Source organism: Salmo salar, chromosome 13 (assembly GCF_965601325.2).
Source record: "Salmo salar chromosome 13, fSalSal1, whole genome shotgun sequence".
In the NCBI taxonomy this organism is placed as follows: Eukaryota; Metazoa; Chordata; class Actinopteri; order Salmoniformes; family Salmonidae; genus Salmo; species Salmo salar.
Genome location: NC_138303.1, coordinates 108,894,954 through 108,920,273, shown reverse-complemented (window position 1 = coordinate 108,920,273; position 25,320 = coordinate 108,894,954). Strand labels below are relative to the sequence as shown.

At 45.2% G+C, this 25,320-nt stretch overlaps 1 protein-coding gene across 1 annotated transcript in view; it reads right to left on the bottom strand.

The window, feature by feature from the left end:
• LOC106568530 (WD repeat-containing protein 7) overlaps nt 1-25,320 on the bottom strand; it is a 116,048-nt gene that overhangs the window by 28,090 nt on the left and 62,638 nt on the right. The window contains 7 exon segments of the mRNA XM_082959762.1: nt 14,910-14,944; nt 14,946-15,078; nt 15,080-15,104; nt 15,231-15,451; nt 15,572-15,666; nt 17,058-17,138; nt 17,382-17,510. Of these exon segments, the coding sequence (XP_082815888.1) occupies nt 14,910-14,944; nt 14,946-15,078; nt 15,080-15,104; nt 15,231-15,451; nt 15,572-15,666; nt 17,058-17,138; nt 17,382-17,510 (719 nt within the window).

Below are 25,320 nucleotides of genomic sequence, written 5' to 3'. Positions count from 1 at the left end.
GATCCATGCCAAATCTTTTCAGTCTCCTGAGGGGGAATAGGTTTTGTCGTGCCCTCTTCATGACAGTCTTGGTGTGCCTGGACCATGTTAGTTTGTTGGTGATGTGGACACCAAGGAACTTGAAGCTCTCAACCTGCTCCACTTCAGCCTCATCGATGAGAATGGGGGTGTGCACGGTCCTCCTTTTCCTGTAGTCCACAATCAACTCCTTTGTCTTGATCACGTTGAGGGAGAGGTTGTTGTCCTGGCACCACACGGCCAGGTCTCTGACCTCCTCCCTGTAGGTTGTCTCGTCGTTGTCGGTGATCAGGTCTACCACTGTTGTGTCATCGGCAAACTTAATGATGGTGTAGGAATCGTGCCTGGCCGTGCAGTCATGAGTGAACAGGGAGTACAGGAGGGGACTGAGCACCCACCCCTGAGGGGCCCCTGTGTTGAGTGTGGCGGATGTGTTGTTACCTACACTTACCACTTGGGGGCGGCCGTCAGGAAGTCCAGGATCCAGTTGCAGAGGGAGGTGTTTAGTCCCAGGGTCCTTAGCTTAGTGATGAGCTTGGAGGGCACTATGGTATTGAATGCTGAGCTGTAGTCAATGAATAGCATTCTCACTTAGGTGTTCCTTTTGTCCAGGTGAGAAAGGGCGGTGTGAAGTGTTAGGGCGGTATGCAAATTGGAGTGGGTCTAGGGTTTCTGGGATAATGGTGTTGATGTGAGCCATTACCAGCCTTTCAAAGCACATCATGGCAACATACATGAGTGCTACAGGTCGGTAGTCATTTAGGCAGGTTACCTTAGTGTTCTTGGGCACAGGGACTATGGTGGTCTGCTTAAAACATGTTGTTTTGAGGGGATCACGTAACCCTTGAATGAGATGCCCGCAAGAACTAAGAGCTCCGCACAAGTAGTTTCCAATTCTTAATCTTACCTCCACTTCAAGTTAAAACTCCATTAGCTTAAGTCAAAAAGTCATGGCGGCTAAAAAAGGCGATGTTACAAGTGACATTTTTACCCGGACTCGAGCAACAGCCAAGGAAAAAGCCTCCAAGAAACAGCTAGCTTCAGAAAAATCTAGCGCCATTAGCCAGGAGCAAGGGAACCCGTCCCCTCCCGAGGCCTAAAAACTGCCAACCTCGGCATTCTGTCGGAGACATCCTTTCTGAGCTGAGATCCCAACGTACAGAACTCAACATCAAATTAGATGCCATTAACTCTCAGCTCAGTGCGATAGGGGGCAATCCTAGAAAATGCTTTGCCAGACATCAACAACAAGATAACCATAAACGCGGGGCGCCTGGACAAGGCAGAGGGGTGAATCCTATCCATGGAAAACTTATTGACAGACGCCATGGAAACAATAGCATATGCTAAAAAGAAAATAGAGCATCTGGAAGAGAAAACAGAGGACCTGGAAAACAGGGGGCGAAGGAATAATTGTGTTCTATTAAATCTGGGTGAAAAAGAAGAGGGAAACATGCCACTGATCCGCTACCTGCAAGACAAACCTCCCGAGTGGCTCCACCTGTCCACCGACAGGCCCATAGAACTCGAGAGAGCTCACCGAGCATTGAGGCCCCCACCAGCAGCCAGACAACCACCGCGCCCAATCACCATACGTTTCCTGAGGAACGAGTCCTACAGGCGGCGAAAATCAACACCATTACAGTGGGAAACGCCAAACTCACTTTACACCAGGAACTGTCAGCTGGAATACGCCGAAAGCGCCGAGAGTTTGACGAGGTGAAGAAATACTCAATTGACCGAGGCATCTTTAGGGGATTCAAATACCCAAACGAGATCAGGATTCTTCACCAAGGAGCCCTGCGACACTTCAAAACTCCCGAAGAGGCAAAACGTTTTTTGAAAGACAATCCTGGTCAATGAGAAATGGACCAATGACTAAATGCGATTACTGTTATTACTAAAGGAGGTAAGACAACATATAGCCGCCGTCCAAAGACCCACCCGCCCCGCTAAATGTCATTATAGTCGTCTAATCTATATTTATTTTCCTTTAGCTGAGAGGGATAGGCTCTATAGCCTAACCTAGGCCTACTAACGTTTCAGCCTACTTTTATTTCCCTTTTTTTGTTGCTATTATTGCTTGTGGTTTCCTATGTCCCTTGGGGGAGGTATATGTAGGCTGGGCTATTGATTTTATTTTCTACCTCTTTTAATGTGGTCTGGACGGGGGCTACGTTATCATTTACTCAATGTGGGGCAGAGAGGATGAGGCATGTCTTTGGTGGGGAGGGGGAGACGTTGTGCGTTGCTAACTGTTCCCGTTTTTTTTTCTTTTTTTTTCGGAACACATAATTGAGACTGAGCAGGGGATATATAATAGATCCAACGGGATATGTCGAGTTGTTTGGGTGTTCAGAGATTGTTATTTTATGTACACCATTTATTTTCCTTTTATGTGAACGCAGCTGTAACTATTATCCGCCTTTACCCAGAGATGACTTGCACTAAAGTTCGATTACTGTTCGATGACTAGTACCTTAAATCTATTGACATGGAACTGCTATGGTCTAGGTCGTGCAATAAAACGGAAAAAGATACTATGTTCTCTAAAAAAGGAAAAAGCAGACAAGAGACACACCTCTGTGATGCCGACCATTCCAAACTCCGCAGAGCTTGGGTGGGACAGGTGTATTTCTCATCTTTCAAATCAAACAGTAGAGGTACAGCCATACTTATCCATAAGAATGTTCCATTCATAATTGACAAAAACATATCTGATCTGGAGGGGAGATTTATTTTGATAACTGGGTCACTGGATGGACAACCAATTACTATCTTAAACATATACGCCCCTAACACAGATACTCCTGCTTTCATGTAAAAAATGATAACCCTGTTCAATGAGCATTGTGTTTCCTTTGGAGTGGTGGCCGGAGATTTTAATTGTACCCTTAACCCAACCCTAGACAAATCATCTCAAGTCCCCACCACAAATCCTAGATCTGCAAAGATGTTGAAGTCTCTTACTAAAGAGATGGGACTGATAGATATCTGGAGAGAGACTAATAGCTCATCTATGGACTATACATACTACTCTAATGTCCATAACACCTACACCCGTATAGATTACATTTTTATCCCAAAGAGTTTCATAAATTCAGCCACGTGTACAATCGGACCCATAGCACTTTGAGATCACGCCTTTGTCCACCTCCGCTTTGACCTCTGCAAAAACATCCCGAGGTCAAAGAGCTGGAAATTCAACACCTCCATGTTATCAAATGAAGCATTCCATACATTGGTAACTACATGGATAGACAACTACACACAAGACAACAAAGATTCTCCTGTTTCTCCGGCCACAATGTGGGACGCTGCAAAAGCCACAATAAGAGGTCATCTAATTGCATATGGTTCCTCTAAGAAAAAAGCAATGGAAGCACATAGGCTAGATCTTGAGAGGGAGCTGGAATGCTGTGAAAAAGTACATAAACAATCCCCAGACAGCACCTCCTGGAGTCAACTTAAAGCAGCCAAAGCCAAACTGAATTTGAGCTATACTCGGGAGATAAAAAAAAGAAGTTTTCTTTACTAAACAGAAATACCATGAGTATAGCAATAGGCCGAGTAGATTGCTTGCTTACCAATTAAAAAAAGAGCAGTTCGAGCATACAATCATGGCTATCCGAACAGCAGAGAACGAGGTCACATATGACCCCAAAAAGATCAATTTAACTTTTCATGATTTTTACTGCAAACTATATACCTCTGAGAGAAAACACACAGAGGCAGAACTCCACTCCTTCCTAGAGGGACTCTCGCTACCTAAATTATCAGAGACCGACCAAGAAGATCTCAACTCCCCCTTCACTCCTGAGGAGGTCCTGGAGGCAATTACCTCCATGCCACCTAATAAGTCCCCAGGCCCAGATGGATTCCCCAGAGAGTTCTTTAAAGCTTTTTGGCCCCAGCTTAGCCCTATTTCATGCCAATGCTGGAGGATTTTTGCAAAAACTGAGTTCTCCCAGACTCAATGCACACAGCTCGCATTACAGTGTTGCTCAAAAAAGACAAGGACCCTCTATCCTTCTCGTCCTTCCGGCCCATAAGCTTGTTGGATTTCGACTACAAAATAATTACAAAATGTCTTGCCAAATGACTAAACACTCTTCTTCCCAAAATAATAAAAGCGGACCAAATTGGATTTATTAGAGACAGATACTCTTCTGATAACATTCGCTGTCTTTTTGATATTATTGATCAAGTAAACGCACAGAAGACCCCTGTCCTGCTGGCTTCACTGGATGCTGAGAAGGCGTTCGACAGGATGGATTGGAGCTTTCTGTTCTCAGTCTTAGAAAAGTTCAATATGGGCCCAAACTTTATTAAATGGATCAAATCACTATACTCTCATCCAAATGCCATGGTGACTACTAATGGACTGAACTCTGACAGATTCCCTTTGGGACGGGGCACAAGACAAGGGTGCCCGCTGTCCCCTCCCTGCTCTACTTGTTGGGGGCGGAGCCTCTGGCAGAGTTGATAAGGAGCAAGGCCTGCAGCACAACATTTTGCTCTACGCGGATGATGTCTTGCTCTACATATCCAACCCTGAGAAATCCCTCCCTCACTTTTTACACACAATTGCTCAGTATGGCAAGTTTTCAGGTTATAAGATAAATTTGAACAAATCCACTGTCTACCCTCTCAATATTACACTCACCAGCTCTATGAAGACACTATGTCCATTCCAATGGAAGACACAGGGGTTTCAATAGCTTGGATCTTCATAACACCAGATCTGAATAGCCTTTTCAAGGAAAATTATCTTCCACTCCTGGATCGAATCAAGAACGATCTCCAAACCTGGATCTCCCTCCCAATTAGCTTAGTAGGAAGAATTAATGTAATCCGTATGAACATCCTCCCTAGACTGAACTATTTATTTCAGATGCTCCCATGCTATCTCCCAGTTTCCTTTTTCAAAACAACTAACCAAAGCATCACCAAATTTATATGGGCAATAAAAAACATCCACTCTATCGAAACCTGAATCTAAGGGTGGTCTTTCCCTTCCCTCCCTTCAATTGTACTACTGGTCTACCCAAATCCGCAACATGCCAACATGGATCACAAACAGACAAGAGGTGGTTCATTGCCCCTAAACTCAATTATGTTCATTAATAACTTTAGTGAAGTGGGCAACATAGCCTACACCTTTGTGATTTACAGCACCCTACTAGCATGGAGGGACTGTAAGAAATACCTTGGCATTTTCTCCCAAATATGTTCTCACTCGCCTATAGTATGCAACCCAGACTTGCCAAAAGCCCTGAGTGATGCCAATTTTCATCTTTGGCATCCTCTAGGAATCAGGACCTTTTCAGACCTGTTTCATCAGAAAACCACTACATTGAAATCCTTTCAAGAGCTCTGCAATGAATTCAATATTCCAAGATCATTTTTTTTATATCTTCAAATTAGATTATTCCTAATTTCCTAATTTACTTCCATTATATCATATATCTATCTACTCCTTTCCTCATTTGAAAATAATCTGGGAAAATGACCTTTGTCTGACTATCAGTGATGAGTTATGGGTGGATGTTTGCTAGAGGGTATACTGAAAGAATCTAATTACACATTTTTTTTAAACACATTTTATTACACCCCAGTGAGAATCCATAGAATGAATACAGACATTTCTCCTGATTGTAAAATAGCTACGTCTGAAAGTGGAACCTACAGTGGCTTGCAAAAGTATTCACCCCCCTTGGCATTTTTCCTATTTTGTTGCCTTACAACCTGGAATTAAAATATATATTTTTTTTTTTGGGGGGGGGGGTTGTATCATTTGATTTACACAAGATGCCTACCACTTTGAAGATGCAAAATATTTTGTCTTGTGATTCAAACAAGAAATAAGACCAAAAAAATGAAAACTTGAGCGTGCATAACTATTCCCCCCCCCAAAGTCAATACTTTGTAGAGCCACCTTTTGCAGTAATTACAGCTGCAAGTCTCTTGGGGTATGTGTCTATAAGTTTGGCACATCTAGCCACTAGGATTTTTGCCCATTCTTCAAGGCAAAACTGCTCCAGCTCCTTCAAGTTGGATTGGCTCCGCTGGTGTACAGCAATCTTGAAGTCATACCACAGATTCTCAATTGTGTTGAGGTCTGGGCTTTGACTAGGCCATTCCAAGACATTTAAATGTTTCCCCTTAAACCACTCGAGTGTTGCTTTAGCAGTATGCTTAGGGTCATTGTCCTGCTGGAAGGTGAACCTCCGTCCCAGTCTCAAATCTCTGGAAGACTGAAACAGGTTTCTCTCAAGAATTTCCCTGTATTTAGCGCCATCCATCATTCCTTCAATTCTGACCAGTTTCCCAGTCCCTGCCGATGAAAAACATCCCCACAGCATGATGCTGCCACCACCATGCTTCACTGTGAGGATGGTGTTCTCGGTGTGATGAGAGGGGTTGGGTTTGCGCCAGACATAGTGTTTTCCTTGATGGCCAAAAAGCTACATTTTAGTCTCATCTGACCAGAGTACCTTCTTCCATATGTTTGAGTCTCTCACATGCCTTTTGGCGAACACCAAACGTGTTTGCTTATTTTTTTCTTTAATCAATGGCTTTTTTTCTGGCCACTCTTCCATAAAACCCAGCTCTGTGGAGTGTAAGGCTTAAAGTGGTCCTATGGACAGATACTCCAATCTCCACTGTGGATCTTTGCAGCTCATTCAGGGTCATCTTTGGTCTCTTTGTTGCCTCTCTGATTAATGCCCTCCTTGCCTGGTCCGTGTGTTTTGGTGGGCGGCCATCTCTTGGCAGGTTTGTTGTGGTGCCATATTCTTTCAATTTTTTAATAATGGATTTAATGGTGCTCCGTGGTATGTTCAAAGTTTCAGATATTTTTTTATAACCCAACCCTGATCTGTACTTCTCCACAACTTTGTCCCTGACCTGTTTGGAGAGCTCCTTGGTCTTCATAGTGCCGCTTGCTTGGTGGTGCCCCTTGCTTAGTGATGTTGCAGACTCTGGGGCCTTTCAGAACAGGTGTATATATACTGAGATTATGTGACAGATCATGTGACATGTAGATTGCACACAGGTGGACTTTATTTAGATAATTATGTAACTTCTGAAGGTAATTGGCTGCACCAGATCTTATTTAGGTGCTTCATAGCAAAGGGGGTGAATACATATGCACGCACCATTTTTCCGTTATTTATTCTTTTTGAAACAAGTTATTTTATTAATTTCACTTCACCAATTTGGACTAGGGGGGTGAATACTTTTGCAACGCACTGCATATGTATGTATTTTGGAGTTCTAGAGAGATTTCCAGATTTTGGCAATCTATACATACTGCTGCACAGAAAATACTAGATGTACAGTTTGATATGAACCCATGTCTCTATCTTCTTAATGCCCAGCAAGACTTTGTTCTTGATCCTGAGAGAGAAAGTCTGTTCATGACTATCACATACTTTGCTAAGAAATGTATTCTTCTATTGTGGGCTTCTAATACTTCTCCTATATTTAAAATGTGGATTGACCAGATTGTTGACTTTATTCCTCTTGAAAAGCTCACGTATGACCTTCGCAAGAGACATCCCAGGTTTGATAGACTCTGGTCTCCACTACTCAACTATATTTCAAATTGGACAGAGTGAATGGGGTGATTAGGGAAATGAGCAGATACATGTTGTGTAAGGTGCTGTAAAAACGAATGATTTGCTCGTCATCTTAGCTAAGGCTGGAAATAGCCAATAAGAAAGGCTGATAGTGCTGCTACAAGTTTGTTTTGTTTTATATTTTATTATTTATGTCTGCCACATATGTGAATGTGGAATGTGTTTTTTGTTGGTTGATTGAAAAACAAGAAAAGTTAATGAAACTTTAAATTGAAATAAAAAACATGTTGTTATTACAGACTCGGACAGGGAGAGGTTGAAAATGCCAGTGAAGACACTTGCCAGTTGGTCAGAGCATGCTCGCAGTGGGGGTTTATTCGATCGCCTACGAATTCTCAGAAGGCAGCCCGACCTCCGTCCTCTTTTTCTCCATCTTCTCTTCATGCAAATGATGGGGATTTGGGCCTGTTCCCGGGAAAGCACTATGTCCTTCACATCGGGCTCGTCGGACACGTTAAAGGAAAAAACAGCTTCTGCCAGTCCGTGGTGAGTAATCGCTGTTCTGATGTCCAGAAGTTATTTTCGGTCATAAGAGACGGTAGCAGCAACATTATGTACAGAATAAGTTCAAAAATAAGTTACAAACACAAAAAAAAACGAACAAAAAACACATTCGGTTAGGAACACGTAAAACGTCAGCCATCTTCTCCGGCGCCGTGATATATGCATAGTTACTTTAACCATATCTACATGTACATACTACCTCAATCAGCCTGACTAACCGGTGTCTGTATGTAGCCTCGCTACTGTTATAGCCTCGCTACTGTTATAGCCTCGCTACTGTATAAAGCCTCGCTACTGTTATTTTTCACTGTCTTTTTTACTGTTGTTTTTATTTCTTTACTAACCTATTGTTCACCTAATACCTTTTTTTGCACTATTGGTTAGAGCCTGTAAGTAAGCATTTCACTGTAAGGTCTACACTTGTTGTATTCGGCGCACGTGACAAATAAACTTTGATTTGATACAGTATAACAGTAATGGTGAGTGTAAATCACAGGGTAACCAAGCCAAGGAGAAAGAAAAAACATAATCTAACATCTTGTGATAATTACAGTGTTTAGGCTACTCTATAACCCATCAGAAATGCATTCATACACCACCGTGATGTATAAGGCCAATAGAAACCATTAATCCTTTCACAGAAACACTTCCAAAGGAGACAATAGTCAAACTCACACAGTGGCGGGAATAAATTCAGCCACACATAGGCCTAACTATTGATTCAGGACCACGGGTAGTTACTAAGAGTCCGAGCGATGAAAACAGGTGCACTGCATCATGCTGAAAGAGAGCGCTGATAGAAACAGGCGTCAGACACAGCACCAAATAATGTTAAAGAATAAGCAGCCCATAGAAATTACTTAACACAACAAAATGTGGAATAAGCCAAGGGGTATGAATATTTTCTGAAGGCACTGTATCTATCTATCTTTCTAGCAGGAAGAGCAGGAAGAGCCACTCTTCTTTCAGTTCTCTCTACCCAAGTTATGTCCTTCTTTCAGTCCTCTCTACCCCAGTTAGGTCCTTCTTTTAGTCCTCTCAACCCCAGTTATGTCCTTCTTTCAGTCCTCTCTACCCAAGTTAGGAGCTTCTTTCAGTCCTCTCTACCCAAGTTAGGTCCTTCTTTCAGTCCTCTCTACCCAAGTTAGGTCCTTCTTTCAGTCCTCTCTACCCAAGTTAGGTCCTTCTTTCAGTCCTCTCTACCCAAGTTAGGTCCTTCTTTCAGTCCTCTATACCCCAGTTAGGTCCTTCTTTCAGTCCTCTCTATCCTAGTTAGGTCCTTCTTTTAGTCCTCTCTACCCCAATTAGGTCCTTCTTTCAGTCCTCTCTATCCAAGTTAGGTCTTTCTTTCAGTCCGCTCTACCCTTGTTAGGTCCAGCAATGAGACCCCTATGTCCACTATGGGTCCCCATAAAATAGAATGACTGAGAACTGTCAACAATATCCGGTCCCAGAAAACAGTACCACCAATACTGAAGTCTGTATTTATATTTAAACTTGGATCACTTCATTTCTTTTGTCTATTTCTGACTTTTTAGTATGATCCCAGTTGACTATTCTCCCTGAGCCTCTGAGGCTAGCTATCTGTAGTAGACAGCCATGCATAGTCTATCTGACCAGCCTCTGAGGCTAGCTAGTTGTAGTAGACCGCAAAGTATAGTCTGACCAGCCTCTGAGGCTAGCTAGTTGTAGTAGACAGCCAAGTATAGTCTATCTGACCAGCCTCTGAGGGTAGCTAGCTGTAGTAGACAGCCAAGTATAGTCTATCTGACCAGCCTCTGAGGGTAGCTAGCTGTAGTAGACAGCCAAGGGCAGTCTTTCTCTGGGGCTAGCTAGCTGTAGACAGCCAAGGGCAGTCTTTCTCTGGGGCTAGCTAGCTGCAGTAGACAGCCAAGGGCAGTCTTTCTCTGGGGCTAGCTAGCTGTAGTAGACAGCCAAGGGCAGTCTTTCTCTGGGGCTAGCTAGCTGTAGTAGACAGCCAAGGGCAGTCTTTCTCTGGGGCTAGCTAGCTGGTAGACAGCCAAGGGCAGTCTTTCTCTGGGGCTAGCTAGCTGTAGTAGACAGCCAAGGGCAGTCTTTCTCTGGGGCTAGCTAGCTGTAGTAGACAGCCAAGGGCAGTCTTTCTCTGGGGCTAGCTAGTTGTAGTAGACAGCCAAGGGCAGTCTTTCTCTGGGGCTAGCTAGTTGTAGTAGACAGCCAAGGGCAGTCTTTCTCTGGGGCTAGCTAGCTGTAGTAGACAGCCAAGGGCAGTCTTTCTCTGGGGCTAGCTAGCTGCAGTAGACAGCCAAGGGCAGTCTTTCTCTGGGGCTAGCTAGCTGCAGTAGACAGCCAAGGGAAGTCTTTCTCTGGGGCTAGCTAGCTGTAGTAGACAGCCAAGGGAAGTCTTTCTCTGGGGCTAGCTAGCTGCATTAGACAGCCAAGGGCAGTCTTTCTCTGGGGCTAGCTAGCTGCAGGAGAAAGTGTGGCTGATCAGCCTGAGGCTGAATTCCTATTCATCACGGTACGGACACATTTACTAAAAATGTTGGGATAGAAACAAGATAGAAACCTTTTAGAGCGACCAGGGTCTATTGATCCAGTCTGTATAAAAATAGTTTGTTCAATGCTTCGCTAGGAGAGAGCTGCAAAATACTTCTATCAGACCATAGATTTAATTTAGGGCTCATCCACTGTTTATCACACATAGGCCAGGCCAGACAGAGTCATGCATCCTAAATGGCACCCTATTCCAAATTCAGTGCACTACTTTTGACCAGGGCCCATAAGGTTACATAGTGCACTATGTAGGAAATAGGGTGCCATTGTCACGTCCTGGCCAGTATATAAGGTTAATTGTTTTATAGTTTGGTCAGGGCGTGGCAGGGGGTATTTGTTTTATGTGGTTCGGGGTGGTGTGTTTGTGTAAAGGGTGTTTGATTTAGTATTTCCGGGTTTTGGTTTATGTTTAGTTAATTCTATGGTTAGTCTAGTGTGTGTGTTTCTATGTTTGGTTGATTGGGGTTGGGACTCTCAGTTGAAGGCAGGTGTTGTCTATCAGCCTTTGATTGAGAGTCCCATATATTAGGGTGTGTTTGTATGTGTTATTTGTGGGTGATTGTTCTGTGTGTAAGCCGTATGCTTTACCAGACTGTTTGTAGTTGTTCGTTCGTTTCGTTTTGTTATTTTGTATGTTCATTTTTGTAGTTAATAAAAATCAAGATGAGCATACACGTACCTGCTGCGTATTGGTCCTCCTTCACCGACAACAACCGTGACAGCCATTTGGGACATAAACAGGGAAATGCACTCCTCTAACACCGACCATCTTAAAGGGTGGAAAGTCCATCAAAATCTAAGCTGTTAAGATGTGATGTGTACCAGTCCTACTAAGATGTGTACTAGGCCTACTAAGATAAGATGTGTACTAGGCCTACTAAGATAAGATGTGTACTAGGCCTACTAAGATAAGATGTGTACTAGGCCTACTAAGATGTGTACTAGGCTTACCAAGATGTGTACTATGCCTACTAAGATGTGTACTAGGCATACTAAGATAAGATGTGTACTAGGCATACTAAGATAAGATGTGTACTAGGCCTACTAAGATAAGATGTGTACTAGGCCTACTAAGATGTGTACTAGGCTTACCAAGATGTGTACTAGGCTTACCAAGATGTGTACTAGGCCTACTAAGATAAGATGTGTACTAGGCCTACTAAGATGTGATGTGTACTAGGCCTACTAAGATAAGATGTATACTAGGCCTACTAAGATGTGATGTGTACTAGGCCTACTAAGATGTGATGTGTACTAGACCTACTAAGATGTGTACTAGGCCTACTAAGATGTGATGTGTACTAGGCCTACTAAGATGTGATGTGTACTAGGCCTACTAAGATAAGATGTGTACTAGGCCTACTAAGATGTGTACTAGGCTTACCAAGATGTGTACTAGGCCTACTAAGATAAGATGTGTACTAGGCCTACTAAGATGTGATGTGTACTAGGCCTACTAAGATGTGATGTGTACTAGGCCTACTAGATAAGATGTGTACTTAGGCCTACTAAGTTAAGATGTGTACTACAATGTGCACGAAGTCTACTGACTTAGATTAATTTATGTCAGTGGGTTGTTATTAAAGCTACTATTTTATATGGACAGACGTGTGTTTGAAAGCATTAGACCATGGCTGGGGGTTAATGTGTTGTAGAATGGGCTTTCTGGAAGCTGGGAGACCTGTGGCATCAAGTTCTGGAGCTTCTGCTTTACTTCTAACTAGTCGAGAAGGAACACCGAATCTATTCTAGAAGGAATCTATTCTAGAACATAAATCTACGATGGCAACATGAAAAAAACAATGATTTGAAATATTGAGGACTGGCTTGGACCAATTATATGGCTGGCAGAGAATACGTTTTGTGTGGACTTTTCTCAGTCCGCCCCTCTATATGAAGCGAGTCTGTCTTTTCGTTCGCTCCCCTGTTTTATGTAGGATAATAACACAAACACATCAAAGGGCGCCGGGACGGCCGTCGACAGACTTCATGAAATTGTCATCCTGTATCTGGCATTTCAGCTGCAGCATGTTAAATCATTCAGCTCCCTACGGGACTTAGTAGGCCTAGTACACATCTTACAATCAGACCACATCCTCTCCTCTCTCTCTCTGCTCTCTGTACAAATAGCAAACTAAGTCTGGAAAACTCCTCAATACTGCCCAGAAAGACCCCCCCAGCCTGTGGAGCAATCATCCCCACCTCAAGGCACCCCACACCAGGCCAAGGGCCCACAGCAGCCATGGGGCCTGGATGTATTATAGACTGGGCTCTAGCCCCTACAGTAGGTCTCTGAGGAGACATACAAGTAAACAATAGACCACCAGGCTAAGACTGAGGATCCACTCATTATGCATTGGACTCTTTCAGGATCTCTATACCAGGCGGTGTCGGAGGAAGGCCCTAAAAATTGTCAAAGACTCCGGCCACCCAAGCAGTAGCCTGGCAAGCGGTACCGAACAACATGTCAGGACCCTGAACAGCTTCTACCCCCAAGCCAAAAAACAGCTAAATAGTTAGTTAAATACTTAAATAGTTAACCAGTTAACCAAATAACTACCCAGACTATCTGCATTGACGCTTTTGGCACTTACTTTTTTTTGACTAACCACATACATTGCTGCTACTGTTTATTATCTATCCTATTCCCTAGTCACTTTATCCATACCTACAGTATATGCACATATCTACCTCAATTACCTCGTACCCCTGCACATCGACTCAGTACTGGTACCCCTGCACATCGACTCGTTACTGGTACCCCAGCACATCGACTCAGTACTGGTACCAACGCACATCGACTCAGTACTGGTACCCCTGCACATCGACTCAGTACTGGTACCCCTGCACATCGACTCAGTACTGGTACCCCTGCACATCGACTCAGTACTGGTACCCCTGCACATCGACTCGTTACTGGTACCCCAGCACATCGACTCGTTACTGGTACCCCAGCACATCGACTCGTTACTGGTACCCCAGCACATCGACTCGTTACTGGTACCCCAGCACATCGACTCAGTACTGGTACCAACGCACATCGACTCAGTACTGGTACCCCTGCACACCGACTCAGTACTGGTACCCCAGCACATCGACTCGTTACTGGTACCCCAGCACATCGACTCGGTACTGGTACCAACGCACATTGACTCGTTACTGGTACCCCTGCACATCGACTCGGTACTGGTACCAACGCACATCGACTCAGTACTGGTACCCCTGCACACAGACTCAGTACTGGTACCCCTGCACATCGACTCAGTACTGGTACCCCTGCACATCGACTCAGTACTGGTACCCCTGCACATCGACTCAGTACTGGTACCCCTGCACATCGACTCAGTACTGGTACCCCAGCACATTGACTCAGTACTGGTACCTTGTTTATTGTGTATTATTATTACTTTTCTATTAGTTCTCTATTTTTTTCTCTCTGCTTTGTTGGGAAGGACCCGTCAGTAGGGCATTTCACACTTATTGTTTACAAAGCACGTGACAAATAACATTTTATTTGTGTGTTGGGGTGTCGGTGTAAGTATGGGTGAGAGTGTGTGGGTAGAGTCCAGTGTGGGTAGAGTCCAGTGTGGGTAGAGTCCAGTGTGGGTAGGGCCCAGTGTGTGGAGTCCAGTGTGGGTAGAGTCCAGTGTGGGTAGAGTCCAGTGTGGGTAGGGCCCAGTGTGGGTAGAGTCCAGTGTGGGTAGGGCCCAGTGTGGGTAGAGTCCAGTGTGGGTAGAGTCCAGTGTGGGTAGAGTCCAGTGTGGGTAGGGCCCAGTGTGGGTAGAGTCCAGTGTGGGTACATAGAGACGGTGCAAAAAAAGGTCAATGGAGGTTGTCCAGGTAGCCATTTGATTAACTATTTAGCAGTGTGTGTGTGTGTGTGTGTGTGTGTGTGTGTGTGTGTGTGTGTACCCTTGAGCTGGATCTCTGTGCCTGTAGGCCGGATCTCTCTCTCTGTGTGTGTGTGTGTGTGTGTGTGTGTGTGTGTGTGTGTGTGTGTGTGTGTGTGTGTGTGTGTGTGTGTGTGTGTGTGTGTACCCTTGAGCTGGATCTCTGTGCCTGTAGGCCGGATCTCTCTCTCTCTCTCTGTGTGTGTGTGTGTGTGTGTGTGTGTGTGTGTGTGTGTGTGTGTGTGTGTGTGTGTGTGTGTGTGTGTGTGTGTGTGTGTGTGTGTGTGTGTGTGTGTGTGTGTGCATTCATTCTGCGTACCTGACAGGTGCCTTCTTCATATGTTCTCCCACGAAAGGTGGCATTGGTCATGCCCATCAGGGTGTTAGCCAATGAGATGACAGAGAGCAGGTGCTGGGTGGTCATGGCCCGGGACACTCTGTACGTCCCTTTACCCACCATCTCTGACAGGGACAACTTCCTGCCTGTGGACAGGGCCATCTGACGCAGCAGGGACTCCTGAATTAATACGGAGGAGTTAATAGATTAGTATCGATTCTGAAAACAGAAAACTCTGATTTTATTCTTTATTTCAACAAAAATTGATCAGCTAATAAATTCAGAAAGTCTTACAAATCTTACCTGTAAAGGTGGGCAGCATGAGAGACATCTGTCCTCCATGGGATATGAGACCGAAAGATAATGGGCAGTGGGGTCTGAGCATGCCCAGTCTGCTCAGACACACCTCGTCCAGTGGTCCGTTGAGGCCCCAAGCGTGGAGACAGGACATGAACAGTTTGGCCGTGTCCATAGTCAGGTTATACTCCAACAGAGACAGAGACTTAGACTTCTCTTTCCGTCTCCTCATCTAGAAGAAAACTAATATTTCACTGTCTTTTTGCTTATAACCCACCAATTTTTGGCTCAGTCCCCACCAGATTTCTTGTCGGATCTAGGATTCGAACCGGCGACCCTTTGGTTACTGGCCTGTTTCTCTAGCCTCTATGCTAACGACCTCTTCCTCCTCGTCTTCATCCAGGAGATGCTCCTTAATGGTCTCCTTCATTGTCTCCTTCACCTGTTGGAGATGACAAAACGGCCGACACTCAGTAATGTAGAAAAATAGAGAAAATAATAATTAGTGGGGCTTGTTACTGTATCTGAAAGGTCATGGTAATAACTGATAATTGTTACTGTATCTGAAAGGTCATGGTAATAACTGATATTGTTACTGTATCTGAAAGGTCATGGTAATAACAGATATTATTGTTACTGTATCTGAAAGGTCATGGTAATAACTGATATTGTTACTGTATCTGAAAGGTCATGGTAATAACTGATAATATTGTTACTGTATCTGAAAGGTCATGGTAATAACTGATAATATTGTTACTGTATCTGAAAGGTCATGGTAATAACTGATATTATTGTTACTGTATCTGAAAGGTCATGGTAATAACTGATAATATTGTTACTGTATCTGAAAGGTCATGGTAATAACAGATATTATTGTTACTGTATCTGAAAGGTCATGGTAATAACAGATATTATTGTTACCTATATAGGAGTACAGTACACTACCCATTCCCTATATAGTAGTACACTACCCATTCCCTATATAGTAGTACAGGACACTACCCATTCCCTATATAGTAGTACAGGACACTACCCATTCCCTATATAGTAGTACAGGACACTACCCATTCCCTATATAGTAGTACAGGACACTACACATTCCCTATATAGTAGTACACTACCCATTCCCTATATAGTAGTACAGGACACTCCCCATTCCCTATATAGTAGTACAGTACACTACCCATTCCCTATATAGTAGTACACTCCCCATTCCCTATATAGTAGTACAGTACACTACCCATTCCCTACATAGTAGTACACTACCCATTCCCTACATAGTAGTACACTACCCATTCCCTATATAGTAGTACACTACCCATTCCCTATATAGGAGTACAGTACACTACCTACTCCAGAAGTAGAGCCCTCGACAAGGAACAGGAAGACTCTAGCCAGAAGTAGAGCCCTCTATAAGGAACAGGAAGACTCTAGCCAGAAGTAGAACCCCTGACAAGGAATAGGAAGACTCTGGCCAGAAGTAGAGCCCTCTATAAGGAACAGGAAGACTCTAGCCAGAAGTAGAGCCCTCGACAAGGAATAGGAAGACTCTGGCCAGAAGTAGAGCCCTCTACAAGGAACAGGAAGACTCTAGCCAGAAGTAGAGCCCTCTACAAGGAACAGGAAGACTGGCCAGAAGTAGAGCCCTCTACAAGGAACAGGAAGACTCTGGCCAGAAGTAGAGCCCTCTACAAGGAACAGAAAGACTCTGGCCAGAAGTAGAGCCATCGACAAGGAACAGGAAGACTCTAGCCAGAAGTAGTGCACTATACAGGACATAGGGTGCCATTCCAGTCACAACCTAGCAGGACCGAGCATCCATCCATCCTTCACCTGTTGGAAGACCTTGTCAGCTGCTCCCTGGGCCTTCTGGAGGGTCTCAGGGGAGACCAGGGTGGGGTTGGGCCGCTGGGCCTCCTGGAGGGTCTCAGGGGAGACCAGGGTGGGGTTGGGGCCGCTGGGCCTCCTGGAAGGTCTCAGGGGAGACCAGGGTGGGATTGGGGCCGCTGGGCCTCCTGGAAGGTCTCAGGGGAGACCAGGGTGGGGTTGGGCCGCTGGGCCTCCTGGAGGGTCTCAGGGGAGACCAGGGTGGGGTTGGGGCCGCTGGGCCTCCTGGAAGGTCTCAGGGGAGACCAGGGTGGGGTTAGGCCGCTGGGCCTCCTCCGTCAGCAGCTGGATGATCACCGACTCCACGTCCAAGAACAGGACATGCATGTCAGGGTCTGTCAGATTGGTCTTCCTGGCCTGCACCAACAGACTGTTGTTGGAGTACTTCTGCAGGTTACCCTGGGAAACACAAAGACCGATGTATTGATAAGGAGAAGGCACACCATCACAGTAGTGTCTTAACTAAGACATGACCAGATATCTTCCACAAAGCATTATGGGTACTGTAGTACATCATGCTACAGAGGAGAGATTAAAGGATGGATTTGGAAGACGGATGGGATTCTATGATATTCTGACAAGGCTCTCTTATTAATGTTGTATATTAAATAGAAGAAAACTCAGATATACTGTATTTTCCGTGTAACAAATGTGGAATAATGTTATTCTATGGAGGTCTTTTTTCTTCAAACTCGATATGCGCATGTTCATCAACTCTTTGACATAGCCTTGCTATTTCAATAATCCCCACGTTTCCCTTCCATTCACTGTGTCTGGATTCAGGAGCAAAATGCTGCCACTCCCCAGTCAGTCTCATTGTCCATCTGTTTTAGATTCAGGTTTAGTCATCAGGTTCTGTAACAACCTGGTATATTTCACCTCCAATGTCCCCAAGCCTTTCATTGAATCTCATTCTGTTTTCTAACCACAGCAAGTCTCATTTGCAAAACATGCTAATCCCTATTCAATTGTAATTCAATTTGAAGGCCCCATGCACTACACACTTTGCATAGGTAAGGATGTTAACATAGAAATGAACCAGAGCTGCAATGACTGGACCCTTAGAACATTATTTTCCTCCTTTCTAGAGAGAGAGAGAGAGAGAGAGAGAGAGAGAGAGAGAGAGAGAGAGAGAGAGAGACACAGCGTCAAGATTTGTGACCTGTTGCCACAAGAAAAGAGCAACCAGTGAAGAACAAACACCATTGTAAATACAACCCATATTTATATTTATTTATTTTCCCTGTTGTACTTTAACCGTTTGCACATCATTACAACACTGTACATATACATAATATGACAGGTAAAATGTCTTTATTCTTTTGGAACTTCTGTGATTGTAATGTTTACTGTTCATTTTTATTGTTTATTTCGCTATTGTATATTATCTACTTCACTTGCTTTGGCAATGTTAACATATGTTTTCCATGCCAATACAGCCCCTTGAATTGAGAGAGACCAGGACAGAAACACAATTAGACTCAACCAAATCATGAGAAAACAAAAATATAATTACTTGACACACCGGAAAGAATTAACAAAAAAACAGAGCAAACTAAAATGCTATTTGGCCCTAAACAGAGAGAACACAGTGGCAGAATACCTGACCACTGTGATTGACCCAAACTTAAGGAAAGATTTGACTATGTACAGACTCAGTGAGCATAGCCTTGCTATTGAGAAAGGCCGACGTAGGCAGACCTGGCTCTCAAGAGAAGACAGGCTATGTGCATACTGCCCACAAAATGAGGTGGAAACTGAGCTGCACTTCCTAACCTCCTGCCAAATGTATGACCATGGTAGAGAGACATATTTCCCTCAGATTACACAGATCCACAAAGAACTCGAAAACAAATCGGTTTTGATAAACTCCCATATCTACTGGGTGAAATACCACAGTGTGCCATCACAGCAGCAATATTTGTGACCTGTTGTCACAAGAAAAGGTCAACCAGTGAAGAACAAACACCATTGTAAATACAATACTTATTTATTTTCCCTTTTGTAATTTAACCATTTGTAGATAATTACAACACTGTATAAATACATAATATGACATTTGAAATGTCTTTATTCTTTTGGAACTTCTGTGAGTGTAATGTTTACTGTTAATTTTTATCGTTTATTTCCCTTTTGTATATTATCTACTTCACTTGCTTTGGCAATGTTAACATATGTTTCCCATGCCAATAACGCCCCTTGAATTGAGAGAGAGAGAGAGAGAGAGAGAGAGAGGAGAGAGAGAGAGAGAGAGAGAGAGAGAGAGAGAGAGAGAGAGAGAGAGAGAGGAGAGAGAGAGAGAGAGAGAGAGAGAGAGAGAGAGAGAGAGAGAAAGAGAGAGAGAGAGAGAGAAAGTGGCTGCTGTTGTTGGGTCCCCTAGCCCCTTCAAACAACCCTCTCACCCCCCCCTCCTCCCTCCCCATCCTGCATCTGCTCTGTCCGGGAGGGAGGGAAGGCTCAATAGACATCACAGTAAGGTCTATCTCTGACAATTAGCACACTGAGGGTCAGCACTGTCCCCGTGCTCAATGGCCTTTAAGTGCCTTCAATGGGCAATGCTGTGTATGCAACAGTGATCACAGAGTAAGCCAGAGTAAGGCTGGGCCTGGCGTATAGGGGAGAGGAGGGGTGGACAGAGGGAGTCCTAACAGCTACAGGAGAGAAGAGGACACAAACACACAGTTAACAGACTAACTAGTTTACACCTCCCAATGACAAAGCCACGGACAGACGGACGGACGGATGGACGGGCGGACAGACGGACAGACAGGAGAGAGAGAGAGCCTTAGCTCATAGGAGCAGGAATTGTTTCTGTAGTGTGAGGCAGCTTGATGTACCAGTACACCCCCTGGACAGGACACTAGTCTATCTCCTGATTCTGTAGCAGCTTGGTGTACCAGTACACCCCCTGGACAGGACACTAGTCTATCTCCTGTTTCTGTAGCAGCTTGATGTACCAGTACACCCCCTAGACAGGACACTAGTCTATCTCCTGTTTCTGTAGCAGCTTGGTGTACCATTACACCCCCTGGACAGGACACTAGTCTATCTCCTGTTTCTGTAGCAGCTTGGTGTACCAGGACACCCCCTGGACAGGACACTAGTCTATCTCCTGTTTCTGTAGTGTGAGGCAGCTTGATGTACCAGTACACCCCCTGGACAGGACACTAGTCTATCTCCTGTTTCTGTAGCAGCTTGGTATACCAGTACACCCCCTGGACAGGACACTAGTCTATCTCCTGTTTCTATAGCAGCTTGGTGTACCAGTACACCCCCTGGACAGGACACTAGTCTATCTGCTGTTTCTGTAGCAGCTTGGTGTACCATTACACCCCCTGGACAGGACACTAGTCTATCTCCTGTTTCTGTAGCAGCTTGGTGTACCAGGACACCCCCTGGACAGGACACTAGTCTATCTCCTGTTTCTGTAGTGTGAGGCAGCTTGATGTACCAGTACACCCCCTGGACAGGACACTTGTCTATCCCCTGATTCTGTAGCAGCTTGGTGTACCAGTACACCCCCTGGATAGGACACTAGTCTATCTCCTGTTTCTGTAGCAGCTTGATGTACCAGTACACCCCCTGGACAGGACACTAGTCTATCACCTGTTTCTGTAGCAGCTTGGTGTATCAGTATACCCCCTGTATAGGACTCTAGTCTATCTCCTGTTTCTGTAGCAGCTTGATGTACCAGTACACCCCCTGGACAAGACACTAGTCTATCTCCTGTTTCTGTAGCAGCTTGGTATACCAGTACACCCCCTGGACAGGACACTAGTCTATCTCCTGTTTCTGTAGCAGCTTGGTGTACCAGTACACCCCCTGGACAGGACACTAGTCTATCTCCTGTTTCTGTAGCAGCTTGGTGTACCATTACACCCCCTGGACAGGACACTAGTCTATCTCCTGTTTCTGTAGCAGCTTGGTGTACCAGGACACCCCCTGGACAGGACACTAGTCTATCTCCTGTTTCTGTAGTGTGAGGCAGCTTGATGTACCAGTACACCCCCTGGACAGGACACTTGTCTATCCCCTGATTCTGTAGCAGCTTGGTGTACCAGTACACCCCCTGGATAGGACACTAGTCTATCTCCTGTTTCTGTAGCAGCTTGATGTACCAGTACACCCCCTGGACAGGACACTAGTCTATCACCTGTTTCTGTAGCAGCTTGGTGTATCAGTATACCCCCTGTATAGGACTCTAGTCAATCTCCTGTTTCTGTAGCAGCTTGATGTACCAGTACACCCCCTGGACAAGACACTAGTCTATCTCCTGTTACTGTAGCAGCTTGGTATACCAGGACACCCCCTGGATAGGACACTAGTCTATCTCCTGTTTCTGTAGCAGCTTGGTATACCAGGACACCCCCTGGACAGGACACTAGTCTATCGCAGGGTCTATATGCAAGAGATGATGTATTACGGGACTGTCAACATAAAGTAGCACATTGTAAGATAGAGATGTACATGGTGAAAAAAAACAGTCATTGGAAACTATTTGTTTTGAGTAGAAAATGCAGAATTTACAGTAATATTGTTGATTTTAAAGAGTAGTCAACGTGGTGGGTTGGTGGTGTTTCATGAGGTGTTTTAACCGGTTATAAAGGGCCTTGTGTGGCTGACTTCACCAGGAGGGAAGTGACTCCTAACACCTGCACGCCAGCAGCACTGCTCCTTTGTCCTACTGGTGGTCCAACCATCTTTACTGTCCGTTTGATGAGGGAACAGCCAATCAAAGCCACTGACCGTGCGCCGTGCTCAATTGTTCGACAGCTGTCTGCTTCTCCAGGCAGCCGTGAGACGCCTGTGTGTGTGGTGTGTGTGTGTGTGTGTGTGTGTGTCACTGGATATTTCCTCTGCTGGTGCTGGCTACTGAAGGAAGCTACAGCCAAGCTACAGCAACGCCCTTACAGTCACAGTGTGTGTGGGCCCCAGCCCAGCTCACAGCTTCCCTGTTTAGTAATTAGCCTTTATGGTGTCCTGACTGATGGTGAGACACTGCACTTGCACCTGTGACACACACACACACACACACACACACACACACACACACACACACACACACACACACACACACACACACACACACACACACACACACACACACACACACACACACACACACACACAGCAGAGAAGTTGCACAAATATCCCTGGACAATGCATCCAGCAGCAGCAGTACTGATATGCTCTGATCAGTGAAGCTTAATAAGGCTTTCTCTCTTTGAACTGCTTCTTTATGAAAATAGATGTCTGGACGCAGCCGTGTTGCTGTAGTGGAGGAATGCTGCCCTCTACAGGGCAACGGCTGCTACAACAACAAGACAAAGGGACCCTTCCCAGACCCAGCTTCCCTAACCCTGTCCACCTCTCCCCAGCTTCCCTAACCCTGTCCACCTCTCCCCAGCTTCCCTAACCCTGTCCACCTCCCCCCAGCTTCCCCTAACCCAGTCCACCTCCCTCCACCTTCCCCTGGCCACCTCCCTCCATCTTCCCCTAACCCTGTCCACCTCCCCCCATCTTCCCCTAACCCAGTCCACCTCCCTCCACCTTCCCCTGGCCACCTCCCTCCATCTTCCCCTAACCCTGTCCACCTCCCCCCATCTTCCCCTGTCCACCTCCCCCCAGCTTCCCCTAACCCTGTCCACCTCCCCCCAGCTTCCCCTAACCCGGTCCACCTCCCCCCAGCTTCCCCTAACCCTGTCCACCTCCCCCATCTTCCCCTAACCCTGTCCAGCTCAGCTATCTTCCCCTAACCCTGTCCACCTCCCCCATCTTCCCCTAACCCTGTCCACCTCCCCCCATCTTCCCCAAACCCTGTCCACCTCACCCCAGCTTCCCCTAACCCTGTCCATCTCCCCTATCTTCCCCTAACCCTGTCCACCTCCCCCTATCTTCCCCTAACCCTGTCCACCTCCCCCTATCTTCCCCTAACCCTGTCCACCTCCCCCATCTTCTCCTAACCCGGTCCACCTCCCTCCATCTTCCCCTAACCCTGTCCACCTCCCCTATCTTTAACCTAACCCTGTCCACCTCCCCCATCTTCCCATAACCCTGTCCACCACCCCCATCTTCCCCTAACCCTGTCCACCTCCCCCATCTTTCCCTAACCCTGTCCACCTCCCTCCAACTTCCCCTAACCCTGTCCACCTCCCCATCTTCCCCTAACCCTGTCCACCTCCCCATCTTCCCCTAACCCTGACCACCTCCCCCATCTTCCCCTAACCCTGTCCACCTCCCCTATCTTCCCCTAACCCTGTCCACCTCCCCCATCTTCCCCTAACCCTGTACACCTCCCCCATCTTCCCCTAACCCTGTCCTCTCCCCCATCTTCCCCTAACCCGGACCACCTCCCCCATCTTCTCCTAACCCTGTCCACCTCACCCATCTTCTCCTAACCCTGTCCACCTCCCCTATCTTCCCCTAACCCTGTCCACCTCCCCTATCTTCCCCTAACCCTGTCCACCTCCCCTATCTTCCCCTAACCCTGTCCACCTCCCCCATCTTCTCCTAACCCTGTCCACCTCCCCCATCTTCCCATAACCCTGTCCCCCCATTCTATCATAGCTGAAGCTGCAGGGGTTAACGTCTTTCTATAGATGGGCGAGCACACACACACACACACACACACACACACACACACACACACACACACACACACACACACACACACACACACACACACACACACACACACACACCCACGGGGGGAAGGGGGGGGGTAACAAGGACTCTCTCTCATTTTCGCTCAGTTCCCGTTAACCAGGGGTTTAGAGCTGCAAGGTCAAATGCACAGAGGACAGACATATGTCTGATTCTCTCCATCAACCAACCAACCAACCAACTAACCACGCACGCACGCACGCACGCACCATGGTTTCCAGGAAAATGTGGTGCCGGGACATCTGACCTGCAGCATTTGAATTTACCAGACATTTGAGAAATTTACCAGCTCCATATGCATTGGGTGAATAAGCTGATTAAGGCGTCCACCCACGGTGCTTAGAATGACAGAAAATCACATTTACATTATGGTAATTCATAATTCAGAACATGCAATTCAAGGATGCAACGAAGCGTGGTCCTTCTTATGAAATTCTGATGTGCACTTTGAAGATGTTAAAATAACTGTCAACGTTTACTTTTCCTCAGCTAACAAGATGTATAACGAACAGCAAAATCACTATGTCAATCTACAGTGGTTCTTCAATTAAAAGTTGCAAGTTTATACTGCAGTGCATTGACATAGATTGTGCTATACTACGGTACATTACGTCAGTGATTCCAGCGAGGATACGGAGGAGAAAAATGCTGCCCATATTTTCAAGACCTGAGCTATTTAATTTATTTGATCTATTTATAAAACTGTTTATTTAGGATATTTAGTTTATTGGTTTAGGCTTGGCCTATTTAATAAGCTATTTGTCAGCATGAAGCTGAGTGACACAAACATTCGTGGCTTTGGTCCAAAATAAATACATCACTGACACATTCTGTGTCTTTAACAGATCGTCTTTAATAAAGACCAAGTTAATTGGCTCGTGTTGTGTGTGTGTGTGTGTGTGTGTGTGTGTGTGTTCAATTATTTGTGACATTGTGGTTACAATGAAGAATGTAAATTAAATAAACCAAATAAATCCTATTTATAATGAATAATCCAAAACACCTATTAGCCTATAGCGTTCGTATTTCATCAACAATGACAATTTTACTAATTTAATTTACTGCGGGCCTAAGACCTACAGGTTTAACCTCCTGAATGAATTATTATATTGAAGAAATAAGGTGCCTCTTATGCTTTCCAAGAGCCGATCCGTTGCAATAACATTCATTTGTTTAGCCTAATTGTATTCATGACTCCAGAATAGGCAATTATTATTCTTTCCGGTATTAAATAATTTGTCTGCACGTCTATTCAACATTCGGATAAAAAGAAAGCATGCCATGAATTAAGTACGATATATTTTTTTTTCACAATGCAATGGGGCACATTGACAACTAAAAATCGCTTTGAAAGTACCTTCTAATAACCTAATCGAAGACTATAGTTGACATAACACAAGACATTTATATTTAATATTGTTTAGAAAGTGTAATTTAAACTTAATTAAGGGGTAGGGGGCAGTATTTTCATGTCCGGATGAAAGGCGTGCCCAAATTAAACAGCCTGCTACTCAGGCTCAGAAGGTAGGGTATGCATATTATTAGT